Here is a 23,467-nt window from a genome sequence, read left to right as displayed (position 1 = left end):
ATCCCTTAAATTATCAACCAAATTTGTCCCACAAAAGAGAGGGCCTGGGTCCTCTGGATAATCCTCTAAATCTGCCTATGGTAAGGTATTAATAAGACTGATTATGTCAACTAGTGACAATACAGTGGGATGTTTGAAAATGGTTTCTACGTCTAATGTAAATTAATTTATTTAGCTATCTTTTTGTCCTCTCAGTATAACAAACAAATTGATTTAAAAAAAGTTGAACATCAAAAGTTGAACATCAATGCTGTCAACCCTTCAGCTGTAAACCAAGATGTAAAGAAAACTTAAAAACAACCTTCTTTTTGAAGGCAATAATTGTACAATGTCTCAATCAAACTGATATTGCTGAAAGTTATTGAAGGCTTAAATCTAAAAATTGTTCCTGATTTATCTCTCCCTACTTAAGAAGATATTGTAGATTAATCCGTTAATGCATGTACCATCTGTTGGCTGTTATACCTTCTCAAACCATTTCATAATGTGTCTTGATCAGGTTTTACTACATGTAATAGGAAATAAAGTAATAGATGAATAAAATATCAATTATTATGATTGGAAAGTTACATATTATATTAACACAAATCTAGTTATCTGAGAAAAAACTGTGGGCTTCAGTCATTATGCGACAGGTTTTCCAATTGTTTTATATTATATTATATATAGTCCGGGAAGTTGAATAGGTTTGCAAAAGTAATCATTATGACAATGTCCATAGCTCAACTTTTTTTATCCAATGAAACATTAACCTTTACAATACAAAGTGCTTGACCTTGACAGTAGCCTTGAGAATTACAGCACTGTAGATTCCTGGCTGGAGTACACAATTAATACAACAGAAACAAACACATTGTAACCAAAGAAACACTACAAAATGAATCACAAGATGTAAACAAAAATAATGCTTCAAAATGCTACATATTTTGCTTTGTTCTTTTCCCTCATTACGTTAGAATACTTGATGTCTTCAGATATTCCTTAAACTCATATCTACTCAGCCTTACAATCAAATCCCTTTGCTTGACTTTTTTCAGGACTTAATAACAAGCAGATAATAATCTTCAATATTCTTTGAAGCAACTTTTTCCTATAAATACTAATTACGTCTTAAATAAACAAGTGTTATTATATATATATTTCCTTACATAATTCATGCTACTGAAATAGAACAGGCCATTTAGTGATTGAAATTTAAAGTCACATATATGAATTCAAAATGCTGTATATAAAGATTCACTCTCTCTTTGTCAAAACCCAGTCACTGTAACATACTGTCTATTTAAGAGAACCAAACATTTCTGGATAATTTGTATTGAATGAAATGTAGTTACTATTTTCAGTAAAATAAATTTCATCATGTGTATGCCAAATGTTTGCATAAAATCATAGCCACTATCCATGGGAAATTTTATACAATAAGTGGGTCTTCCAACTAACACAACTTATATAAGTACTTGGAGAAAAAAATAACATAACATGTGTTTCCTAGGACCATATGAATTGGCAAGTGATTATTCTATCTTAAATATCTATATCTAAGTCTTACAGCTTATAGAGATAAAATTAAAAGTTTTTAATATACAAAAATTTATTAATATTTTGAATTCCAGCAACAGGGTAAACTGGAAGCAACCTTTTCACCATATTCAACAGAACCCATTTGGCATTCAATGTCATGAACTTAATAATGTAGGGAATAAAACCAGGATTAGCCCACTTTTTCTTCCCTAAATTTCTGTCATTTTACATGGACTTCCTCTTTTTGAATTTGACATTTTTGTTATACTTCTTTATTGATGTTCCAGGGAGAACGTAATACTCCCACATTGGTGCTTCAAAGGACTTACGTAATAATATGCTGATATCAGCCGATATCAGTACTTTTTTTTACATAACCACGGAAATTTTCCATATCAAATATTAAATGCTCAATGTAAATTCAAACGATGCATTATTGAAAAGTTAATGTAGCTTCATACTATATTGTCAAATCAAATACTGGAATAATGAACTCAAAAGGCGGATTACAAAATCGTCCAGATAGGATGAAAATAATTCAATCCTCAAAAGACTTATACAACTGAAACAATAAACAACTTGAGCACATTCTGGTAAAGGGGGGGGGGGGGGGGTGACTGACCTAAGGGGGGGCCCACTCCAGTCATGCTTCAGTGATTCCCTAAATCATCAACCAAATCCCCCCCCCCCCTTTGAATCCACCTATGAGACCTTCATGGTTCTTTAGGTCTTTAAACCCCCCTCTTCCATTGTCGTAGTATACCATAATACATTTTTAACCTGAACCTTTGGAATCTTGACCTTAATGAGGTCACACAAAGGCCTGAAACAATAAAATATTGTGGATTCATTTACATTGTAACAAGAGTTATTGTCCGAAGTGTTAAAAATCCCCCTTTTTTTATGAATAAAGCCCCATTAATCCAAAACTTAAAATCTGAAATTTATAAAAATTGAAAGGGAGCTTACATCAATAGATATAAACAATTCACCAAAGTTTCATGGACATTGGTGAAAGCCTTTTTGAGTTATTGTCCGAAGTGTTGAAAATCCCCCCTTTTTTATGAATAAAGCCCCTTAAATCCAAAACTTAAAATCTGAAATAAAAAAAAAACGAAAGGGAGCTTACGTCAATAGATATAAACAATTCACTTAAGTTTCATGGAAATTGGTGAAAGTGTTTTTGAGTTATTGTCGAAGTGTGGACGACGGACGGACAGACTGACAGACGGACAGACGGACAACGGTATACCATAATACGTCCCGTCTAAAAGACGGGCGTATAAAAAATAGTTTGCATTTTTTTTTCTGAAAAAAAAGTCTAATAATAATCTTCAATGTCTATAATATTGTGTAATAGTTAAACAAGGCTTGGTCACCTTACAGTAAAGTATTTAAAAAAAAAAGGCCATCATGTCATCAGAATGGAGAATGTCATTTCAGCTTTTTGCCTGCTGTTAAATTGTATTTTTTTTAATTTTTTTTTTATTTCAACACAATTTCAAAATCAACACAATAATATCAATTATTCTTTTTTTTACAAAAAATCATAATGAACTTCAGTTCACCTTTTTACAGTATTTTGTTGCTCTCTTATTTTAAAACTAAAATAATATAAAATACATTAAGTATCACTTAACCTTATAGATAATTGTTATTATAATCTGACATTCATACAGCATTATGCTAAGGTACTTACATACTCATCAAAGATTGGTTCAAATCCAATTATTACAAATTACATGGAAACATTTCCAGCATTTAAATAACAGATATATTGAAAATATTCCAAGGAATATTCCAAGTACCTGCTGATAATTAAAATTTACCTGATTTTCGATGCAACAATTATGAATTAAATAATCCTCATTTTTCATGTGGTCAGCAAAAGCTCCTTAATTTCACCTGCTTCATAGTTTTCAAAAAAATCACTGAAATATAAAAGCATGTTGACAATAGAACATGTGTTGAGAATCAATATATGGAAGAAACATGACAAATCCTGGCTACTGATGCTACTACTGTGTTACACACGGCATAGTGGAAATTATTGACTTGTTATATCAGTGATGGTTTAAATTCACTCCTAATTTGTGTCAATTAATAACAATTATAGCTTTTGGTTGTGAGTAGCCAACTTGTTCAATTATTAAAATAATATTTCCACCAATTACCAATTTTACCTGACAGGTATTATACAATTCAATTGCTCTTTTGTTTCTAATTACTCAAAATCTGTTGTTACATCTATCATATTTACTAATTATGCATATATAATAATTATAACCATGATTTTTTGTGTCAATTCAGAATGTATATATTTGTTGTAATTTTCCAGAATGCAAGTTGTTCTGCAACCAGAAGATATTTTACATTATAACACCTACTGTTAAGTTGTTATACAAATCATACATCACAGGAGATAGAAAATCAATGACATATGATGTACAGGGTCTTAGAAGTACGGGCACAGAGGTGAAGAACATCCACCTGTATCCAGCTTTAACCAGTTAGTGGCGCAATTTAGATTTAATATTTTGTCTGTACATTTCCGATTCAAATATTATATAAATAAACTATTAAAGGTTGCAACTCCCTCAAACAAAAGTATAGATGACATTTTTTGACTACCCAGTTTTTGGTAGGATTCATGTTGCTCAGTCTGGTTTTCTATGTTGTGTTGTTGTTCTTTTTCTTTTTTGGCTATTGGTCAGTTTATTTTTGAGTTGTGAGTTTGAATGTCCCTTTGGTATCCTTCGCCTCTTTTCTAAGTTTTTTTTTTTTTTTTTTATATTTCTACCTTTTTAATATTTTGTCTTGATTGTACCTGATGCGATTTATTCTATAAACAACAGTTAAAAAGCCAGTGAAATAGATACTAAAACATTTTTTTCAACTACCGCTTGGTTGAACTACTGCTGGTGGTAGACTGAGAGCACCATTTACCTGGTAGCCAGTTCTTCCAAACTGGCATGGCTGTATTATTACATATTTTGTCATGTAACAAATGGTATAGTCACTTTTTTCTGATGGTATACAAGAATGCTGACCATGCAAGACCCAGTGGCAGATCCTGGGGGGAGGGGGGGCTGACTGACCTAATGGGGGCCCAATCCAGTCATGCTTCAGTGAATCCCTATATATCAACCAAATTCCCCCCCCCCCTTTTGAATCCACCTATGAGACCCTCATGGTACTTTAGGTTTTTAAACCCCCCTCTCCCATTGTCGTAGTATAATACATTTTTAACCTGATCGAACCTTTGGAATCTTGACCTTAATGAGGTCATACAAAGGCCTGAAACATTAAAATATTGTGGATTCATTTACATTGTATTATCCTGGGTACCAAATTTTCCACATGGAATTTTAATGGTTAATTGTTCAATTTTGCCAAGCAAGGACTTAATTTACATCCTACAGAAAAGTGATCAATGCGAATGTTAACTGGAATTTAAAAAAAAAACCAACTAGTAAGAATTAATTGGAGAAAGTTGTCTTTGTTACGAGTATAAGAACATGAGCAAAGGGCAACTAGTTCAGCCAACTATAAGACAAAGAATAAAAGAATGATTAGTATTCCTGCTGATCAACAAGTGATGATGAACAGGAAGCTAGTCATTTCTAGTTTTTACCGTGACAATATCTTTGATGTCTCTCCTGTAATGAGGGGCTAACATGCAAATGTTAACCAATTATATCAGGTAACGTCAAGTGGCAAAAAGTCAAATGGAACTGCATTAATTTCTTAATTATAAGAGAAAAGAAAACTTGCGATTTTTTTTTAATGTCAAGTAATGATTATTTTTGCATGCAGCAAATTAACAGCAATAAATTTTAATAGTATTATTCCCTTTGTTATTTAGAGAAGACTCAAGGAGCATCTAAAATAGAAAGCATTATTGACTTTTAAGTGAGAGTCAGACACTTGGTATAAAAGCTATTATGTCTAATAATATTACACATGTATATAAAATTGCTGATTTTGCAATTAAACTATAGAAATTTTCTAATAATAGGAAAATGAAGTCTTCTTCTTGAAGTCTGTTCAATATATTATAGCTTTTAATTTACTTTTGAATTGTCTATTATTCATGCATTTTATTACATTGATTTTAATATATCTCTTTATACCAATGTTATTAGGTTTGCTGAGAAATAATATATATATTCAACATTGTTGACATAATTTATAAACACATTAATATATGCCATAAACATAGTGATCTTCAAAGTTATACAACATTTCTTTCAAAATAATACTTTTAATTCATTTGGGAATCTAATAAAAAGAGGATTTAAGGAGTGTGAATCGCCTAGAAATAAGCCATGTAGATATTAACATGAAATTCAGAGGACAAAATATTTATAAAATTTTCCATCAATTTTATAGATTTTTTATTGATGATTATATATGCTGTTTAGTTTGTCTGTACCTAATAATTTTCAAAATGAAAGACAATTAAAAAGGCTATGATTTGTCAAAAATAATCCTTTAATAACAATATCCTCCTATAAGGAAGTGAAATTTGAAGTCATGACATTTTTTTATTGATTGCAGGATCATATTTATAGTTTAAATATTATTCCTGTCTAACATTTCAAGGTAGAAAGGCAAAAAACGCTAATTGGAACCAAACAGTCTTAATTTAAGGGCAACATATTCTTATAAGGGGTAAAATAGTTTCAGTCATATCAGCATTTCAATCTTTTACTCATGCTGATCATTTTTAATGTTTACAGTTTTTGTCTGTATATTCTTGTTTTCAAAGTAAAAATGCAAAATGTAAAATGTGTCAAACAAGGTGTCAAACAATCTTCATTTATGGACAATCATTCTTGTAAGAATTAATTTATGGTTTCAAACATATACATGTATAAGCATTTTAGATCTGGTCAATAACGTGGGGTAAATAAGTTGTATGGATAATCTGATATGAAGCATTATTTGAAGTTATTACATAGTCTCATGTGTGATTTTGATCTAAGATTTTAAGTTAAAACTGATAAATATTCTCATCTTACTTTCATAGTATAATAGTGATATGACTGCATGATGTGAACTCATTGTTTACTACTCTAAGGTGACTTCTGGATATATGGATTGATGTTTGAACAATATGTTTAAAGGTGCTGCCCAATTGATATTTGTCACATATTTTTAGAATTATGCCTTCAATATATTATGACCCACTAAGTATAAAGTATGAAATATTAATGGTTCTCGAGAGGTAGAGTGGACACAATTTGTTAAGAACAACGAACAGATGGACAGACCGACAGACTGATCTTAGACCTAGGATGCATACATTATGACACATTCTCTTGTGTTGGTTAATATATATGTTAAGTTGAAAATGTTTGTCAGGTATAAAGTATGAAATAATAACAGCTGTCCTCTCAAAATATAATGTGGATCAAATTTGTTAGCGATGGACAGACCAACAGACAGACAGACCTTTGACCTAGGAAGTGGTACATATATCATGACACACCCTCTGGTGTTGGTTAAAATAGATGTCAAGTATAATATTTGAAATCATAACGGCTTTCAAGATATAGAGCGGACACAATCTTCACCACAGGACACAGGGTTGTCAACTGAAACCAAAGTTTTTTTGACATTGACCTTTGACCTAGGAAGTTGTACATACATCATGACACGCCCTCTGGTGGTGGTTAAAATGTATGACAAGTATATACTTTGAAATCATAACGATTATCTAGATATGGAGCGGACACGATCTTCACCACAGGACACAGGATTGTCAACTCGAAACCAAAGTTTTTGACCTTGACCTTTGACCTAGGAAGTTATACATACATCATGACACACCCTCTGGTGGTTGTTAAAATGGATGTCAAGTATAAACTTTGAAATCATAATGGTTATCTAGATATGGAGCGGACACGATCTTCACCACAGGACACAGGGTTGTCAACTGAAACCAAAGTTTTTGACCTTGACCTTTGACCTAGGAAGTTGTACATACAACATGACACACCCTCTGGTGTTGGTTAATAATCATGTTAAGTATTAAGTATGAAATCATAACGGTTCTCTAGATATGGAGCGGACACGAAAGTGTTACGGACGGACAGACTGATCACTATAGGGCGACCCGCCGTCGGCGGGGCCCTAATTAGGTTACAAGTGATGGCAACAGTTAATTGTGACCTGTAACCTTGAAGAGTTAAACAAAATTTACTTAAATGAAAATCTTTATTTTTTTCTTGACAAGGATGTTTTTTCTAAGGGAAAGTTAAATTTCCAGAGACCTCTGTCAGTATTTTCTCTTTAGTACTTATCTAATCTTTTCCACTGACATTAGAGCTCCACCTGTAAGCTAAGCTATCACCTGAACATGGTCATGACTAATATCTGGATTACAAACAGTTGTTTAACTAATTCATTCTATATCATCAGGATAAGTATTTACCATATCATTCAATATCAGTGGAATAAAGTTGAAGGCTAAAATAATGCTTCGATTTACAAGACTATCTTTAAATTTGGTAAAACATCAGGACTGCATTACTACCATGTATGACAATTTAAAATAAAGTCATGATAGGAGCTCATCTTTGTTAACTTTACTTTTTTGAAAAATAAATACACAATTTATACCTATAAGATTTATTTCTATGTCAAACTTATCTAAAATTGAATTTTCAACAGGAATATAATAGCTGTTGGTTTCATAAATTTCTGATTCATTTTACAGAAAGCAGATGAAGTATTATACTTGCACCTGCTGACCCTTGACTGTAGATTGACCTTTAACCCCTTCATATTGAAATTTAGTGGGGTTGTAATAAGGATCAAAACTTGGGGATGCAAAAGAAATGGAAGCAGCTTGTCAAGTTTCATCTATCTTTTGTATAAATAGACACAATCTCTATTTTTCTAGGACTGAAGTCAAGGTCATAAGATTGAAATACATAGTGTAGCAGGAGGATTTACTGTTCTTGTTAAAAAATTGTGATGAATATTTTCATTGCATTTACATTAAAGCAAACATACATTTTCTGAAAGAATAAGTTTTATTGAAACTAAGAAAGGTCTTCATACTGTGCACAGGTGTAATTGCACAGACATAAGCATCAAATTGGTAGAAACAAAATTGTAAGAAAAGTATAAATACAGTATCTGTGAATCGGTTCCCCAGGGGGAATACAGACATTGCACAACATTTGTCCATCATTTTTTTTTACAATGAGATATTCATACCATAAGAAATTTAACAACAGGTATTATGGTATCCAAACACTGTACTGTAATGAAGTTATATTATTCTGCTTTGATTACTTAAGCTATCATCAGAGTTTATTCATACTGTATACATTAAAGCAAACAAAACTTAAATTTGTTACTATAATAGAAGTTATATTGTAAACACTCACCCATTGTATGTTTTTATTATGTACAAATGCTTTATATTGAGGGTAATAATAGTATCATTATTTCAACATTCAGCTTTTACAATGCAGCAGAAATTACCTTAGAAATTGAGACATTGCATAAAAATGTAAACAGAAATGAGGTGGTACCTTAATGATCTAACGTTGTAGAATAAATACAAATTTAAGATCTTTAGTGAGTGCGTTCACATACCCCACGCCCCCACATTGTCACAAATGGCAAACAAAATCTCACTAGATAATTTCCTGACTATATGCACATTTCCATTGTATGTTCTTATTATCTACAAAGTTTCATGAAATTCTGTTGTGTGGTTTCAGAGGAGTTGGGATGAAAAATGCAGGACTGAAGGACTAAAGGACAGACAGACAAATGGGTCAAAAACATTATACCATTATACCTTTAGGACGCAAAAAAAAAATGTGTGGGTTATAATATGAAAAAATGTGTCTATGGACAAAAGATTTGGATTAGACAAACTTAAGTTAGAGTATGGTAGCGAAAAAGAATTGTGACATTCCAAGTTATAAAGGGGCATTTATACTCTAGTACAACTAATTAATGCCAAAATTCTGTCTGCAAGTTGTCTTCTAAGCATTTTGTATGAGTTTCATAAAGGTAGACGAGAAAAATTACAGTAAGGGTTTAAAAAAAAAATCTAATTTGTATGTTATAAAGGGGCATAACTCTAGAACCATGAGTAACTCGACACTATCCAAATTCAAACTCTGTCTGCAGGTTGAGCTTCATAGAATTTTGAGAAGGAAAAATTAAGTAAGAATACAGAAACAAAAATAGAACAGACAAATCGTCAGAAACACAGATAAAAACACAGATGGAATGACAGATAGTCAAGGGAAACAAATGATGTTTCAAAATGACTAAAATGCATCAAAGTTGTTGAACTTTTCTTTCAACATCTAAAGATTCCTCAATTCAATGATAGTGACTGTGATTGTACCTTGCGTCAAAGTACACTCATAAAATAATCTTTCAGTTGTTTTTTTATCAATTTTCCAGACATCAAAATTATTCCATATTCAAACAATTTCTAATAGAATATCACTGTTCTTCAATACTGGCAGTTCTGACAGTCCAAATCTTCTTATTTTTTGATACGGACTACCAATAATTAGGTAGCGGACAATTTTCCGCTGTGGTGCTTTTGATGTAAAGCTAAATGTTTGTGGTGGACTCATTCTTTTAACAGCTGTCTGGTTTTAGTAAAGATCCTAATTACTATGTATGTACTGATATATGAGGAAATTTGCCAATTAAAATTTATACATACATGTATGTATATAATTGGAAGCAAACATTCTCTGTAAAATTAGTATCACTGGGACTGCCAGATTCATTGTTTTGTACAGACCCCAAAAATAACAAAAAAACATTTCAAAACTCCAAAACAATATGAAAATTGGATTATTCCAATTTGAGGATGTTAACTAGAAAATTGAAATTATGGTTAGAAAAGATTGATTGGTGTTTAAAACCACTTTCAGCATTGTTATGCTATTTCGTGGAAATCAGTTTTTATTGGTGGATGAAGTAGGAGTGCTCGGAGGGAACCACTAATCAGTAGGAACAGGGGCAGATCCAGCCATTTTAAAAAAGGGGGGTTCCCAACCCAGGATAAGGGGGGTGGTTCCAGCCACATGTTCCCATTCAAATGCAGTGATCGTCCAAAAAAAAGGGGGGTTCAAACCCCGAATACCCCCCAATCTGCCACGGAGGAATACAGACAATCCTTATCAATTAAGATTGGAGTCAAGCTGATGTGTGCCATGTGCACATTTCCATGTAACCTTAGAGATAAAGTATTGGGACTACTTTGACCACGTGGCCCCCACTGTCTCTTGTAAGTTTAGACAAATAGATATATGTTTTGGAACAGATCATCAATGGATCACTCAACGTGTTGCTAAATAGGTTCTTCAACATGTATTTATTTGAAAGCTACACAAAAGGCATTAGATACAGAAAAACAGCTTCTATACTCAATCTATAGATATGATAAATAAGGTCATTTATATGTAGTTCAAAGAAAATCCAGAAATTTTCTCCACAAATCAAATAAACAAAAAGATTAAATCTGGTGTTGTTTATTATTCCCTTTTCAGTACTAAAACTTACAAAAATACACCTTTTCAGTACTAAAACTTACAAAAATACACTAATTGGACAGGCAAGAAATTGATTAAAGCCATTAGTCTTTTACTTGATAATATTTATGTTTATTTTTGAGATACAGTATACCATGTTCTATTGTGGAGTACGCTTGACCTTTCAGTTCCTTGATAAAAAAAATAATTGTGGTATTATTGCTGATGAAACAACTATTATCCAGAGACCAGACAGTGCAATGTAAGCAAATTTACTGTTAAGAAACACAAAAGATCATAAACCTTATAAAAATCTATCAGAACACCATTTAATGGCTACCATTAAAAAGATTTATATATACTATACTCTCTATAAGCAATCCAGATTTTTTTAATATACAAATGCCATTTAACCCTTATCGCATCTAACATTTACAGTGACTGGTGAACTTTAAGGATATCTTATGGTCTATTCATACCAAAATCTATGATGGACAATTTTACTTTTCCTATTGTTATATTTCCTTTCCGCGATAGCTACATAACATTTATGGTAACACCAACAGCAATCCATCATTAATACTACAACTATTTTTTGGGATCTACATGTAAAAAGTAGGGTATAATTTGTATCACTTTATAAATACCTGTCAAGTGGCTGTTTTGATAATATTAGTAAAAATTAACACCTTATGATTGTTTTATCAGTATTTTCTGCCACTGCTGTTTGATAGAACTATATCAAAAATAGTCCAAATCTATATACTGTTAACACAAGAGTGCACACGCTGAAATGTCTCGCCTTCTATACTAATCATTGATATTATGTTGATAGTCTTAAGTATAAAGCTAAGCTTTATTACAACTGTCACATAAACTTAACATTAACCAAGATAACTAAACAAAGACCAATGAACCTTGAAAATGAGGTCAAGGTCAGATGAACCAGGCCAGGCAGACATGTACAGCTAAAAATTCTTCTATACAACATATATAGTTGACCCATTACTTATAGTTTAAGAAAAATAGACCAAAACACAAAAACTTAACACTGTGCAATGAACCGTGAAAATGAGGTCACGGTCAAATAAAACCTGTGCGACTAACATAAAGATCATTAAATATTTCCATACACCAAATATAGTTGACCTATGGCATATAGTATGAGATAAAAAGACCATAACTCAAAAACTTAACTTTGTCACTGAACCATGAAAATGAAGTCAAGGTCACATGACATCTGCCTGCTGGACATGTACACCTTACAATCATTCCATACAACAAATAAAGTAGACCTATTGCATATAGTATGAGAAAAATCAGACCAAAACACAAAAATTTAACTATAACCACTGAACCATGAAAATGAGGTTAAGGTCAGATGACACCTGCCAGTTGGACATGTACACCTTACAGTCCTTCCATACACCGAATATACTAGCCCTATTGCTTATAGTATCTGAGATATGGACTTGACCACCAAAATTTAACCTTGTTCACTAATCCATGAAATGAGGTTGAGGTCAAGTGAAAACTGTCTGACAGACATGAGGACCTTGCAAGGTACGCACATATCAAATATAGTTATCCTATTACTTATAATAAGAGAGAATTCAACATTACAAAAAATTTGAAGTTTTTTTTCAAATTGGTCACTGAACCATGAAAATGAGGTCAAGGACATCGGACATGTGACTGACAGAAACTATCTATATAAAAAGTATGAAGCATCCAGGTCTTCCACCTTCTAAAATATAAAGCTTTTAAGAAGTGAGTTAACACCCCCCCGCCACCGCTGCCGGATCACTATCCCTATGTCGAGCTTTCTGCAACAAAAGTTGCAGGCTCGACAAAAAGTAGCACTCTAAAATTAAAAAAATGTTTTTAGCAATGAATGAATAAATTGATTTCATATTAAACTTGCAATTTACCTAGGTACAAATTATCTATTGCAGGAGGGTTGGTTATATTCAAAACTTTCAACATCCCATATTTAAATTATTAATCTTAGTACAAATGTATAAAACCTCTGCCATGGAACCCATTGCTCTGTCATTAGGCAAGACAAAATATAGTCTTAACAAGAATGAGTCCATAGTACACAGATGCCCCACTTGCACTAACATTTTCTATGTTTAGTGGACCGTAAAATTGGGGTAAAAAATTTGGTATTAAAATTAGTAAAATCATATCATAGTATAGGGAACATGTATACATTTGTACTAAGTTTCAAGTTGATTGGACTTCAACTTCATCAAAAACTACCTTGACCAATATCTTTAACCTGCAGCAGGACCGACAGACGAATGAATGGACGGACAGACGTACGAACGAACAGACGCACAGACCAGAAAACATAATGCCCTTCTACTATTGTAGGTTGGGCATAAAAAACTTGCATCCAATTTCAATTCTTTTTGAGTTTCTAATGATTGCATCACATCTTTTCTCAAGACTTTCCAGAATCTAAGCTGGTTGTGTTTGTACACCACAGGAAACCAAACAGCATAGAACATGAGATTCCTGTATAGCTTAGTTAAACTCCCCATTCTTATTCTGTGCTTTTCAAATATTCTCGTTTACAAATAGTTTCACTAACAGTCAAAATAATGTATATGCATGACAAAAATGCTTCAGAAGGAACAGTTCAAGATTTCATAGGCCACATCTCCTGTAATGGCATGATCTTAAATTAGAAGTTTTCCAAGATAATACAAACCAGATGCTCTGCAGGGTGCAGCTTTATAAGACCGCAGAGGTTGAACACTGAACGGTTGGGGCAAGTACCCGTACAGAAATTGCTAACAAAAGCACATAAGTTTCACATGTGAAGCACATGAGATGCAAGTAAGAATTGTATGCAAATCAGGTTGCTCATATGTGCAGTTTGGTAGTTCATATGTGCCCACAAAAATCTAACATAATGTTCACATGTGCAATTCAAACCTCAGGTGAGCTTTTATCATCCATGTTAGTTTTATGTTAGTTTTGTACTTTGAAAAGTTTTTCCATTCTTCTAACCATTCAAAACTAACCTACATCATTGCTCATATGAGCTTTTTCAAAATGACATGCCCAGTCATGTACTTCCTGTAAATTCAAATTCATGAAAAGCATGCAATAAATGGAGGTAGATGGATATGGAAAATGTTAAGTCCTATATTGTGCTATATGAAGAAAGGCATTGTTGAAATCTGATAAAACCAGTGTGGCTGTGGTTAATTATTTGTGAGTTATCATTTCTATTTCATTATTTTCATTTTTGTGTCAGATTTTGAAATATATTACAATTGTAAGTCCTTTATGGGAATATATATACAGGTTGCTTCAAAATAAGTACTACATGTATAAAGATTTTTCCTTTTTAAACTTTTTGAAATACAGTACTTATTAATCAAAGACATTCATTGTGTACTAAACTTGCAAGTCCTCTATTAGTTTTATAATGTAATGTGATGTTTTTAGTCATGATCATGATTATTGTTTAAATAAAAAAAAAAAAAAAATGATATGAAAATCACAATTAACTGACAATAATTAAAGAATAACTCTTTTAACATGATGTATCAGTTATTTTATTTTCAACTGAATTATTTAAGATTTTCATTTAAATTTGAAAAATATTCCTTTTTTAAAGCAGCCATTTTGTTTAGGTCAACTATAATATTCACGTGTGCAACATGTGAGCAACTGTTCATATGAGCAATCTAATAAAATGCACATGTGAAACAAAAGCTCATATGAGCAGTTGCACGTGAGGTTTTTAACATGCAAATTAGGTTAGTTTCATATGTGCAATTTTTTTTGCTCACAAAATGCTCACCTAATTTGCATGTTAAAAAACTCGTGTGCAATCATGTTAGTTTCTAACGTGAGCATCTTATGTGCAACTTATGTGCAACATGTTAGCACTTTTTGGTAAGGGTATGGACACAACATTCAAGCTGGATTCAGCTCTAAATTTGGATTATGATTAAATAGTTGACACAGCATAGGTTTCTGACACAGAATGAATGCGGTCTAATGAACTTTAAAAATTTGTTTTGCCTTTAAGCAATTCACTATGCTGTTGAATATTAATCCTCTCAAAAAAATGTTTGAAGAAATTTTCTTTTTTATTTATGAAATCTGAAATGAGAAAAATTGAACCCCATCCCCTTTTTTTTCACATCCCCATTTCCCTTATTCCAAAACTGATCTCTATTCAAATTTCTAATGGAGTTTGCAACAATAACTACTCATTTAAATACATCATAAAATAATAAAATGTAAAAAAAATGCTTATAATCACTGAATGGTAAAGATTGTTTTAATTTATTAGTTGGTAGTAAAAGTTAATGTATATTGTATAAAACAATGATTTAAGTTCATTCAACTACTATTCTGGACAAAGAAAGATAACTCCAATTTTCAAAGAATATTTCAATGGAAAATTTCTTGCTATTGCGCAATATTGTGCAATTAGATATTTCTTGCTATTGTGCAATACTGTGCAATGGAAGATTTCTTGCTATTGTACAATATGGTGCAATTGAAGATTTCTTGCTATTGCACAATACTGTGCAATTGAAAATTGAAAAAAAACTGGGCCCATAATCAAAAATCTAAGTACATGTTTAGATTCAGCATATCAAAAAAGCCCAAGAATTCAATTTTTGTTAAAATCAAACTTAGTTTAATTTTGAACCCTTTGGATTTGAAAACGGGACCAAAAATTAAGAATCTACATACACAGTTAGATTTGGCATATCAAAGAACCCCAATTATTCAATTTTTTATGAAATCAAACAAAGTTTAATTTTGGACCCTTTTGGTCCCTAATTTGTTGGGACCAAAACTCCCAAAATCATTCCAAACCTTCCTTTTGTGGTCATAAACCTTGTGTTAAAATTTCATAGATTTCTATTTACTTATACTAAAGTTATGGTGCAAAAACCAAGAATAATGCTTATTTGGGCCCTTTTTGGCCCCTTATTTCTAAACTGTTGGGACCTCAACTCCCAAAATCAATCCCAACCTTCCTTATGTGGTCATAAACCTTGTGTTAAAATTTCATTGATTTCTATTTACTTATACTAAAGTTATTGTGCGAAAACCAAGAATAATGCTTATTTGGGCCCTTTTTTGGCCCCTAATTCCTATACTGTTGGAACCAAAACTCCCAAAATCAATCCCAACCTTCCTTTTGTGGTCATAAACCTTGTGTCAAAATTTCATAGATTTCTATTTACTTAAACCAAAGCTATAGTGTGAAAACCAAGAAAATGCTTATTTGGGCCCTTTTTGGCCCCTTATTACCAAAATGTTGGACCAAAACTCCCAAAATCAATCCCAACCTTCCTTTTGTGGTCATAAACCTTGTGTTAAAATTTCATAAATTTCTATTCACTTTTACTAAAGTTAGAGTGTGAAAACTAAAAGTATTCGGACGACGACGACAACGCCAACGTGATACCAATATATGACCAAAAAATTTTTTCAATTTTAGCGGTCGTATAAAAATTAAGAATCTGAATACACGGTTAGATTTGGCATATCAATTTTTACAACCCCAATAATTCATTTTAATGAAATCAAACAAAGTTTAATTTTGGACCCTTTTGGCCCCTAATTCGTTGGGACCAAAACTCCCAAAATCAATCCAAACCTTCCTTTTGTGGTCATAAATCTTGTGTTAAAATTTCATAGATTTCTATTAACTTATACTAAAGTTATTGTGCAAAAACCAAGAAAAATGCTTATTTGGGACCTGGTTTTGGCCCCTTATTCCTAACCTGTTGGGACTTAAACTCCCAAAATCAATCCCAACCTTCTTTTGGTGGTCATAGACCTTATGTTAAAATTTCATAGATTTCTGTTTACTTTTACTAAAGTTATTGTGCGAAAACCAAGAAAAATGCTTATTTGGGCCCTTTTTGGCCCCTAATTCCTAAACTGTTGGGACCAAAACACCCAAAATCAATCCCAAACTTCCTTTTAGGGTCATAAACCTTGTGTTTAAATTTCATAGATTTCTTTTTACTTTTACTAAAGTGTGAGTGCAAAAAACAAATGTCTTCGGACGACGATGACGATGACGACTAAGGACGACAACGACGCCAACATGATACCAAAAAAATTTCAATTTTTGCGGTCGTATAAAAGTATTGCTACAAGATGAAGGATTTGTTGCATGGTCACTTTGAGGAACCGCTATTGTTTCTTGTGTTGGCAAAATCTGCCAAAATGGAAACAATTAACTCCAATAATTCAAGCCCTGTAACCACCTTTGATTCACTCCTTCTAGAATGGAGCTATTATACTGGGATGAATTCAACCAAACAAATTACTAGATTTTATTCATTTATTATCATATTTGAGTAACCAATCAAAATAAATCTAATAAAAAGTGAAAATTTAGCTTAATCGTGTTTTCCATTAGTTAAAACTCCTGAATTGTAAACTCTGTTTTGGACAATTAAACATAATATATTTGACAGCATTTTCTGAAATGTAAATGGCTTTTTGTAAATTTACATAAAAGTAATCATGCCAAATACTATGTGATCCTATTATTTTATAATTTTGCTGAATCATAGTGTTTCAATGAGTTCATTGCCTCATTAATCTTTAGTTTCCTTTATAACTTTAATTCCAAAAATATCAATACTTGTCAGGAAACCATAAGTTTTGATGATATTCCTTTTTTCAATAGATACCACTCCTGAACCAAACAGTGACCATGGGGAAATTCACAATAAACCTAATTTTCCTTTTCTCAACTGTTTCAAACAGCTTATATAATTTTGAATTTTTCTATTTAATACATAAGTAAATTTTGAATACATGAGGGGCCTGATTGGTTATTTTCATTCTTTGTGATTGGCGCATTTTCGCTATTGTGATCTGTTTTTCAACAGGTTTTTTTTTTTTATATATATTTTTGTGTTTCTGTGTTACATGGCGATCATGTAAATTTATTTTCTGTGAATCGTAATTGACAAAAAAATCAACTCGTGAATTGTGATGAGACCCCCACCCCCACCCCCCATCAGGCCCCTCATTCTTTACTTAAAACTTTACCAATTTTACTGAAACATAAAATGCAGGTGATTGTAGTGACCAGTATTCATATTGCTACACAGCATTATAAGAGTACCTTAAAAAGACAAATATAATTTTGTTATATTTGGATTCTGAAAAAATGGAGCATAATGTAAAGCTAAAGGTTGTTTGCTGGTTTTTGTTTCTAACTTTTTATTTAAATAATATGAATCCTCTGGTTTTTATTCCATGTAGTGCTATTAAAAAGTTTGCCTGCTTATCTGTACTCTTCTTTTCATATTGTTATTACATACAGTTTAAAAACCAATTTTTGAAAACCTTATAAAATTCTTGATAAATTATTTCTTAATTTTGGGCCAAAGTATGAAAAATCTCGAGATCATTATTTCCTGCCAAATTTTCAATGGCTTATTAGTTATATCTCAAAAAAAAAATATCACAGTCTTCTGCTTTCTATTCTGTTATTTTAATACAATACAATCAATTGACTGTTTGTCTTTTGAAAAGATCAGTAACCATCCAAAGACAATACAAAGCCTGAGGAAAATATAGCATTTGACACAAAGTTAAAGACAATGGTAAATTTGATCAACAGACATGAGAATAACAGGTGCATATTGACCAGACTTTTTGACTATATAATCTTTAAAATATTTATTTTTTAAACAGCAAGCCCAAGTCTCACTTCTGTGACAAAAAATCAAGGTAAACAGTAAAGATTGCAAAATAGTCTTTCTCTATCAAGTTAAAAAAAAAAGACTTAAGAGCATGCTTAACCAAGTTCTATAGTGCTGTGACGTGCTATTAAAGGAAAAATTAACAGATAAATCATTGAAAAAAGTTCCCATAAAACTTATTCTTTGTCTTTAAGTATTGTTTTTTCTTTGATTTGTTTGTGGACTGTCTGAGTTAACGTCATCTGAATTCAGATACTACGTTATTCATTGTAAATCTATTTTGTATCAGGAAGCTTTCTGTTTAAACTCATTAAATTCCATGTTAATGATTTAATCCTATTGGAGTAAATCAATAAGAATATTTTCTTCCTCAAAAGTGCATAATATGCAAACCTTGACATCAATTTTAACCTTAGATAAAAAGATTGTTGACCATTTTTAAATCAACCTAGAATAATTAAACTGTATTGACTATGGATAAACAACAAATCATATTCCTGTTGAGTGCATGCGGCTGACACATATTCAACTGTAAAATAGGTTATTTCTCTAATTGTTTTAACAATCGCTTTACATCACAAAACTGTATGTTTAATTGAACATAACATTTATACCAATCAACTAAATGACTACTGATTAAACACTAATCCTTGAAGAAGCAGATCACACCTACAGACCTTGGAATCATTTAATTAAATCAATATAAAGTTTAATTATTCTTAATTTTCCATCATCAGAAACAGAGCCATGTGATGGTATGATGGCCTTTGATGGCCTTTTGTCTCTATCGAAAAAATAAAATTATATCGCTTGGAAATTTTTTTTAATGTGAAAACGGTTATGCTTACATTGCATGAACTTTGATGGAATAAAATCTAAGCCTTTTTATTGCTCTTGCAACTAATCTTTGACCATAATAAACAAATCAGAATTAACTTTAGGAATGATGCAGTTTTGTTAAGAAAACAATAAGCACATGGTAAAAACAATGAATTAGGAAGAACTGAATAAGGACAACTTAAGTAATACTTATAAACAAGAATGTGTCCAAAGTACATGGATGCCTCATCCGCATTATCATTTTCTATGTTCAGTGGACCTTGAAAATGGAATAAAATCTCTACTTTGGCATTAAAATTAGAAAGATTATATCATAGGTAACATGTTTACTAAGTTTCAAGTTGATCAAACTTCAACTTCATAAAAAACTACCTCGACCAAAAACTTTAACCTGAAAGGGGACCGACGAACAGACTGACGGGCAAACAAACAGATGGATGCATAGACCAGAAAACATAATGCCCATAAATGGGGCATAAAAAGAAGATGTTATATGATTGCCAATGAGACATCTCGCCACAAGAGACCAAGTGACACAGAAATTAACAGCTATAGGTCACATACTGCCTTCAACAATAAGCAAAGCCAATATCACATAGTCAGCTATACTGTTGATTGAAATCTTTAAGGACAAAGTAGCGCAAGATTAATCTGCTGATTAAAATGGTAATACACAGAAGACATAGTGGGAGCCTTAAATTCCAACCTTTTCTTTGGCCAATAAAAAGAAAAAGATAGTGATACAATACATGATTTTGATTTGATCAAGTTTTTCTTGTTAAAAGTTTTCTTTTACCAAGTTTAAACTTAAGTAATGATAACAGGGCTGAAGATAAGGATGAATGCCCTAAAGGGCACACTTAAAAGCTTATCCCATGGGTTTTTAAGAAATTTAGCATGCTACTGTATAAAGGAATAAGTGTATATATATACACATGGAAAAAAGTATTGCAACACCAAATTGAAATTGAAATTAAAAAAACGCTCTTTATTTTTTAGTGATATAATTTGTTAAAATAGAACAAGTTAAACATTATTTAAATATCACCTGAGTTTGATCAATAATTATCGACTCGATGAGTTCTTATCTGCACATGCAGCTACTGTACCCGTAAACAGCAAAACAGGTGTTTTGATCCTCATTGTTTTCAACACTTTAAATAACCAAGTTTATAAAGTTATTTGATTGACACCTTGTAATGAGTCCTCCACAACTCTTAACCGCAGCAAGATGGCAGATTATCAGCATGAGAGAAGCAGGAATGTCGCTGTGACAACAGCACGTATTGTTGGTCATCACCATTCCACTATTAGTCGTTTTTAGAATAAAAATCGGGCAATAAACGATGTTAAAGACTATCCGAGATCAAAAAGACCCCCTTTGCCATCTGCTAGCGAAAATCAAGCATAATGAAACTTGGTCAGAAAGAAACCCATTGAATACAATACTAAAAAGAGAGTGGTGAGCATACAGGAGCCTTTTAACACAAATTGTTCGAGATCGACTCATCGCTACTGGTTATTATGTAATAAGACCTTTTCCGGAACCTTTGCTTACGAACAGACACACAGTTGTCCGTATCCAATGTAATGCAGAGCTCGCCTAAGATGGAAATTAGCATCGTGTAGGAAGATCCATTGTTCCAGTTGAATTCGGTTTATCTTCCTTGGCCCGATCGTAGCCCCGATTTGAACCATATCGAGCACATATGGGACACTATTGGGCGTAATGTGCGCGAAAGGACACCCCAGTACAAACACATGCTGTAATAAACAATGCCCTTCATCAGAAATGGTTGCTGCTACCTTAGCAACACATTAGTCGATTTATGGCAGAAATGAGAAGACGTTAAGTGGCGGTTAACCGTTTGAATGGAGGCTGCGCACAAAGTACTAATTCTTTGGCGTATAACGATCAACCATGATGTGAACCATCATTTTAAGATAAACTTTGAAATGTCTGACATTGTAAAGTTCGACTACAGTTAAAGTTGTAAAATGCAGTTTTTTGTACAAAAAACACTTCATTTTGTTTTTAAAATTGTGGTTAGATAATTTTGTTTTTTTTTCAAACTTTTTTTGTTCGTTAAAATGCCAATGTAATCATAAACTATGTTTCAATATCATTTTACAAATATTTTATCATATTCCATCCAAAATTAAAGGCTGATTTTTCAAGTTTTAAAAAATCAAGGTGTTGCAATACTTTTTTCCATGTGTATATATGGCTAGTGTAGATTTCACCTGCCACATTAGGTTATTGAAAATATTTCTGATAGTCTGTTGTCAACTAATGTACTGTAATGATTGGGAGACAAATAATACAAATAATCAATGAGATCCACAAGAGACCCAAGAACAAGGATGTAAACACCCATAGGTCATCGTACAGCCTTCAACCATGAGCAAAAACTATACCATATAATGAGCTATAAATCACCCAATGACAGAACAAAATGTGAAACAATTCAATAGAGAAAACTAACCATGCTACTTGAGTCTGATCTAATTAGTTATCAAAGGTACCAGGATTATAAACCAGTCTTACTAAATAATAGTTAAGCAGGTTGACTTTCTGAGAGTTATGCATGTTAGTCCCCTAACATGTAAAAATTCATTGTGTTGGAACAAAATGCTAACTTAACCAGTAATTTGTAAAGTTTTCTATAACCAAATCTTAAAGCATGATCAAATAAAGTGGGAAGACTGACTCTGTGCATAAATATTTAAAGTCTGAGGACTATAACTGCAAAAAATCGTCCAAACTAAAACAAAATTCAAAATTGACCTATAACTTGTCATGGTAAAACTATATACTGAATATCAAATCAATATCTTCAAGCATGCTTAAAAAAAGTGTGGAAAACTAATTACTTGCATGAATTTTATAAGTACAAGGACCATTACTCTGCTTAAAATCACTGGACTGGAACAAAATTCAAACTTGATTTGTAACTGGTCATGATAAAACTATATACCAAATTCAATCAATATCTTCAAGAATGATGAACAAGAGTGCATTGCACACACTAAAATGTCTCGCCTTCTTTACTTATCATTGATATTATGTTATAAAGCTTTACTAAATGTACAACTATCACATAAACTTAACAGGATCCAAGAAAATAAGGTCAAGGTCATAAACCAAGCAAGAAATACATGTTCTCTTGAACTAAATTTTAATGTGCGTATTGTTATGCGTTTACTTTTCTGCATTGGCTAGAGGTATAGGGGGAGGGTTGAGATCTCACAAACATGTTTAACCCCGCCGCATTTTTGCGCCTGTCCCAAGTCAGGAGCCTCTGGCCTTTGTTAGTCTTGTATTATTTTAACTTTTAGTTTCTTGTGTACAATTTGGAGTTTAGTATGGTGTTCATTATCACTGAACCAGTATATATTTGTTTAGGGGCTAGCTGAAGGACGCCTTCGGGTGCGAGAATTTCTCGTTGCATTGAAGACCTGTTGGTGACTTCTGCTGTTGTCTGCTCTATGGTTGGGTTGTTGTCTCTTTGGCACATTCCCCATTTCCATTCTCAATTTTATGTACATATCACAATCATTCAATACACTAATCATAGTTGACTGTTGACCGATTGCTTAGTTTCTAAGAAGCAGACTGAACCAAGAAAACTAAACATTGACCAATGAACCATGAAAATGTTTCAGGTCATGGTCAGATGAACTATGCCAGGCAGACATGTACATCATAAAATATTTCTATACACCAAAAACAGTTGACCTTTCGCATATAGAATAAGAAAAGAGACCAAACTAAAAAAATATACTTTTGACCACTGAACCATGAAAATGATGTCAAGGTGAGACGACACCTGTCAGGCAGACATGTACACCTTACAA

The 23,467-nt window shown here is 32.3% G+C and overlaps 1 protein-coding gene across 4 annotated transcripts in view; it reads right to left on the bottom strand.

Annotated features, from left to right (window-relative positions):
* LOC139489565 (G protein-activated inward rectifier potassium channel 3-like) overlaps positions 1-23,467 on the bottom strand; it is an 87,188-nt gene that overhangs the window by 27,652 nt on the left and 36,069 nt on the right. For 3 of the 4 annotated variants that reach the window (XM_071276130.1, XM_071276128.1, XM_071276127.1), the window contains exon 5: positions 3,351-3,452. Coding sequence is in view for 2 of the 4 variants with exons in the window: in XM_071276128.1 (XP_071132229.1) it covers positions 3,351-3,398 (48 nt within the window). In the remaining 2 variants the exon portion in view is untranslated. Of the gene's footprint in view, positions 1-3,350; positions 3,561-23,467 lie in introns of those variants that run through there. The other variant, XM_071276131.1, reaches the window with a different exon arrangement.

The sequence above is a fragment of the Mytilus edulis genome, chromosome 9 (genome assembly GCF_963676685.1).
Source record: "Mytilus edulis chromosome 9, xbMytEdul2.2, whole genome shotgun sequence".
Classification (NCBI taxonomy): domain Eukaryota; kingdom Metazoa; phylum Mollusca; class Bivalvia; order Mytilida; family Mytilidae; genus Mytilus; species Mytilus edulis.
Note: the sequence above shows the minus strand (reverse complement) of the source record. Positions and strands in the feature narration are given on the sequence as shown.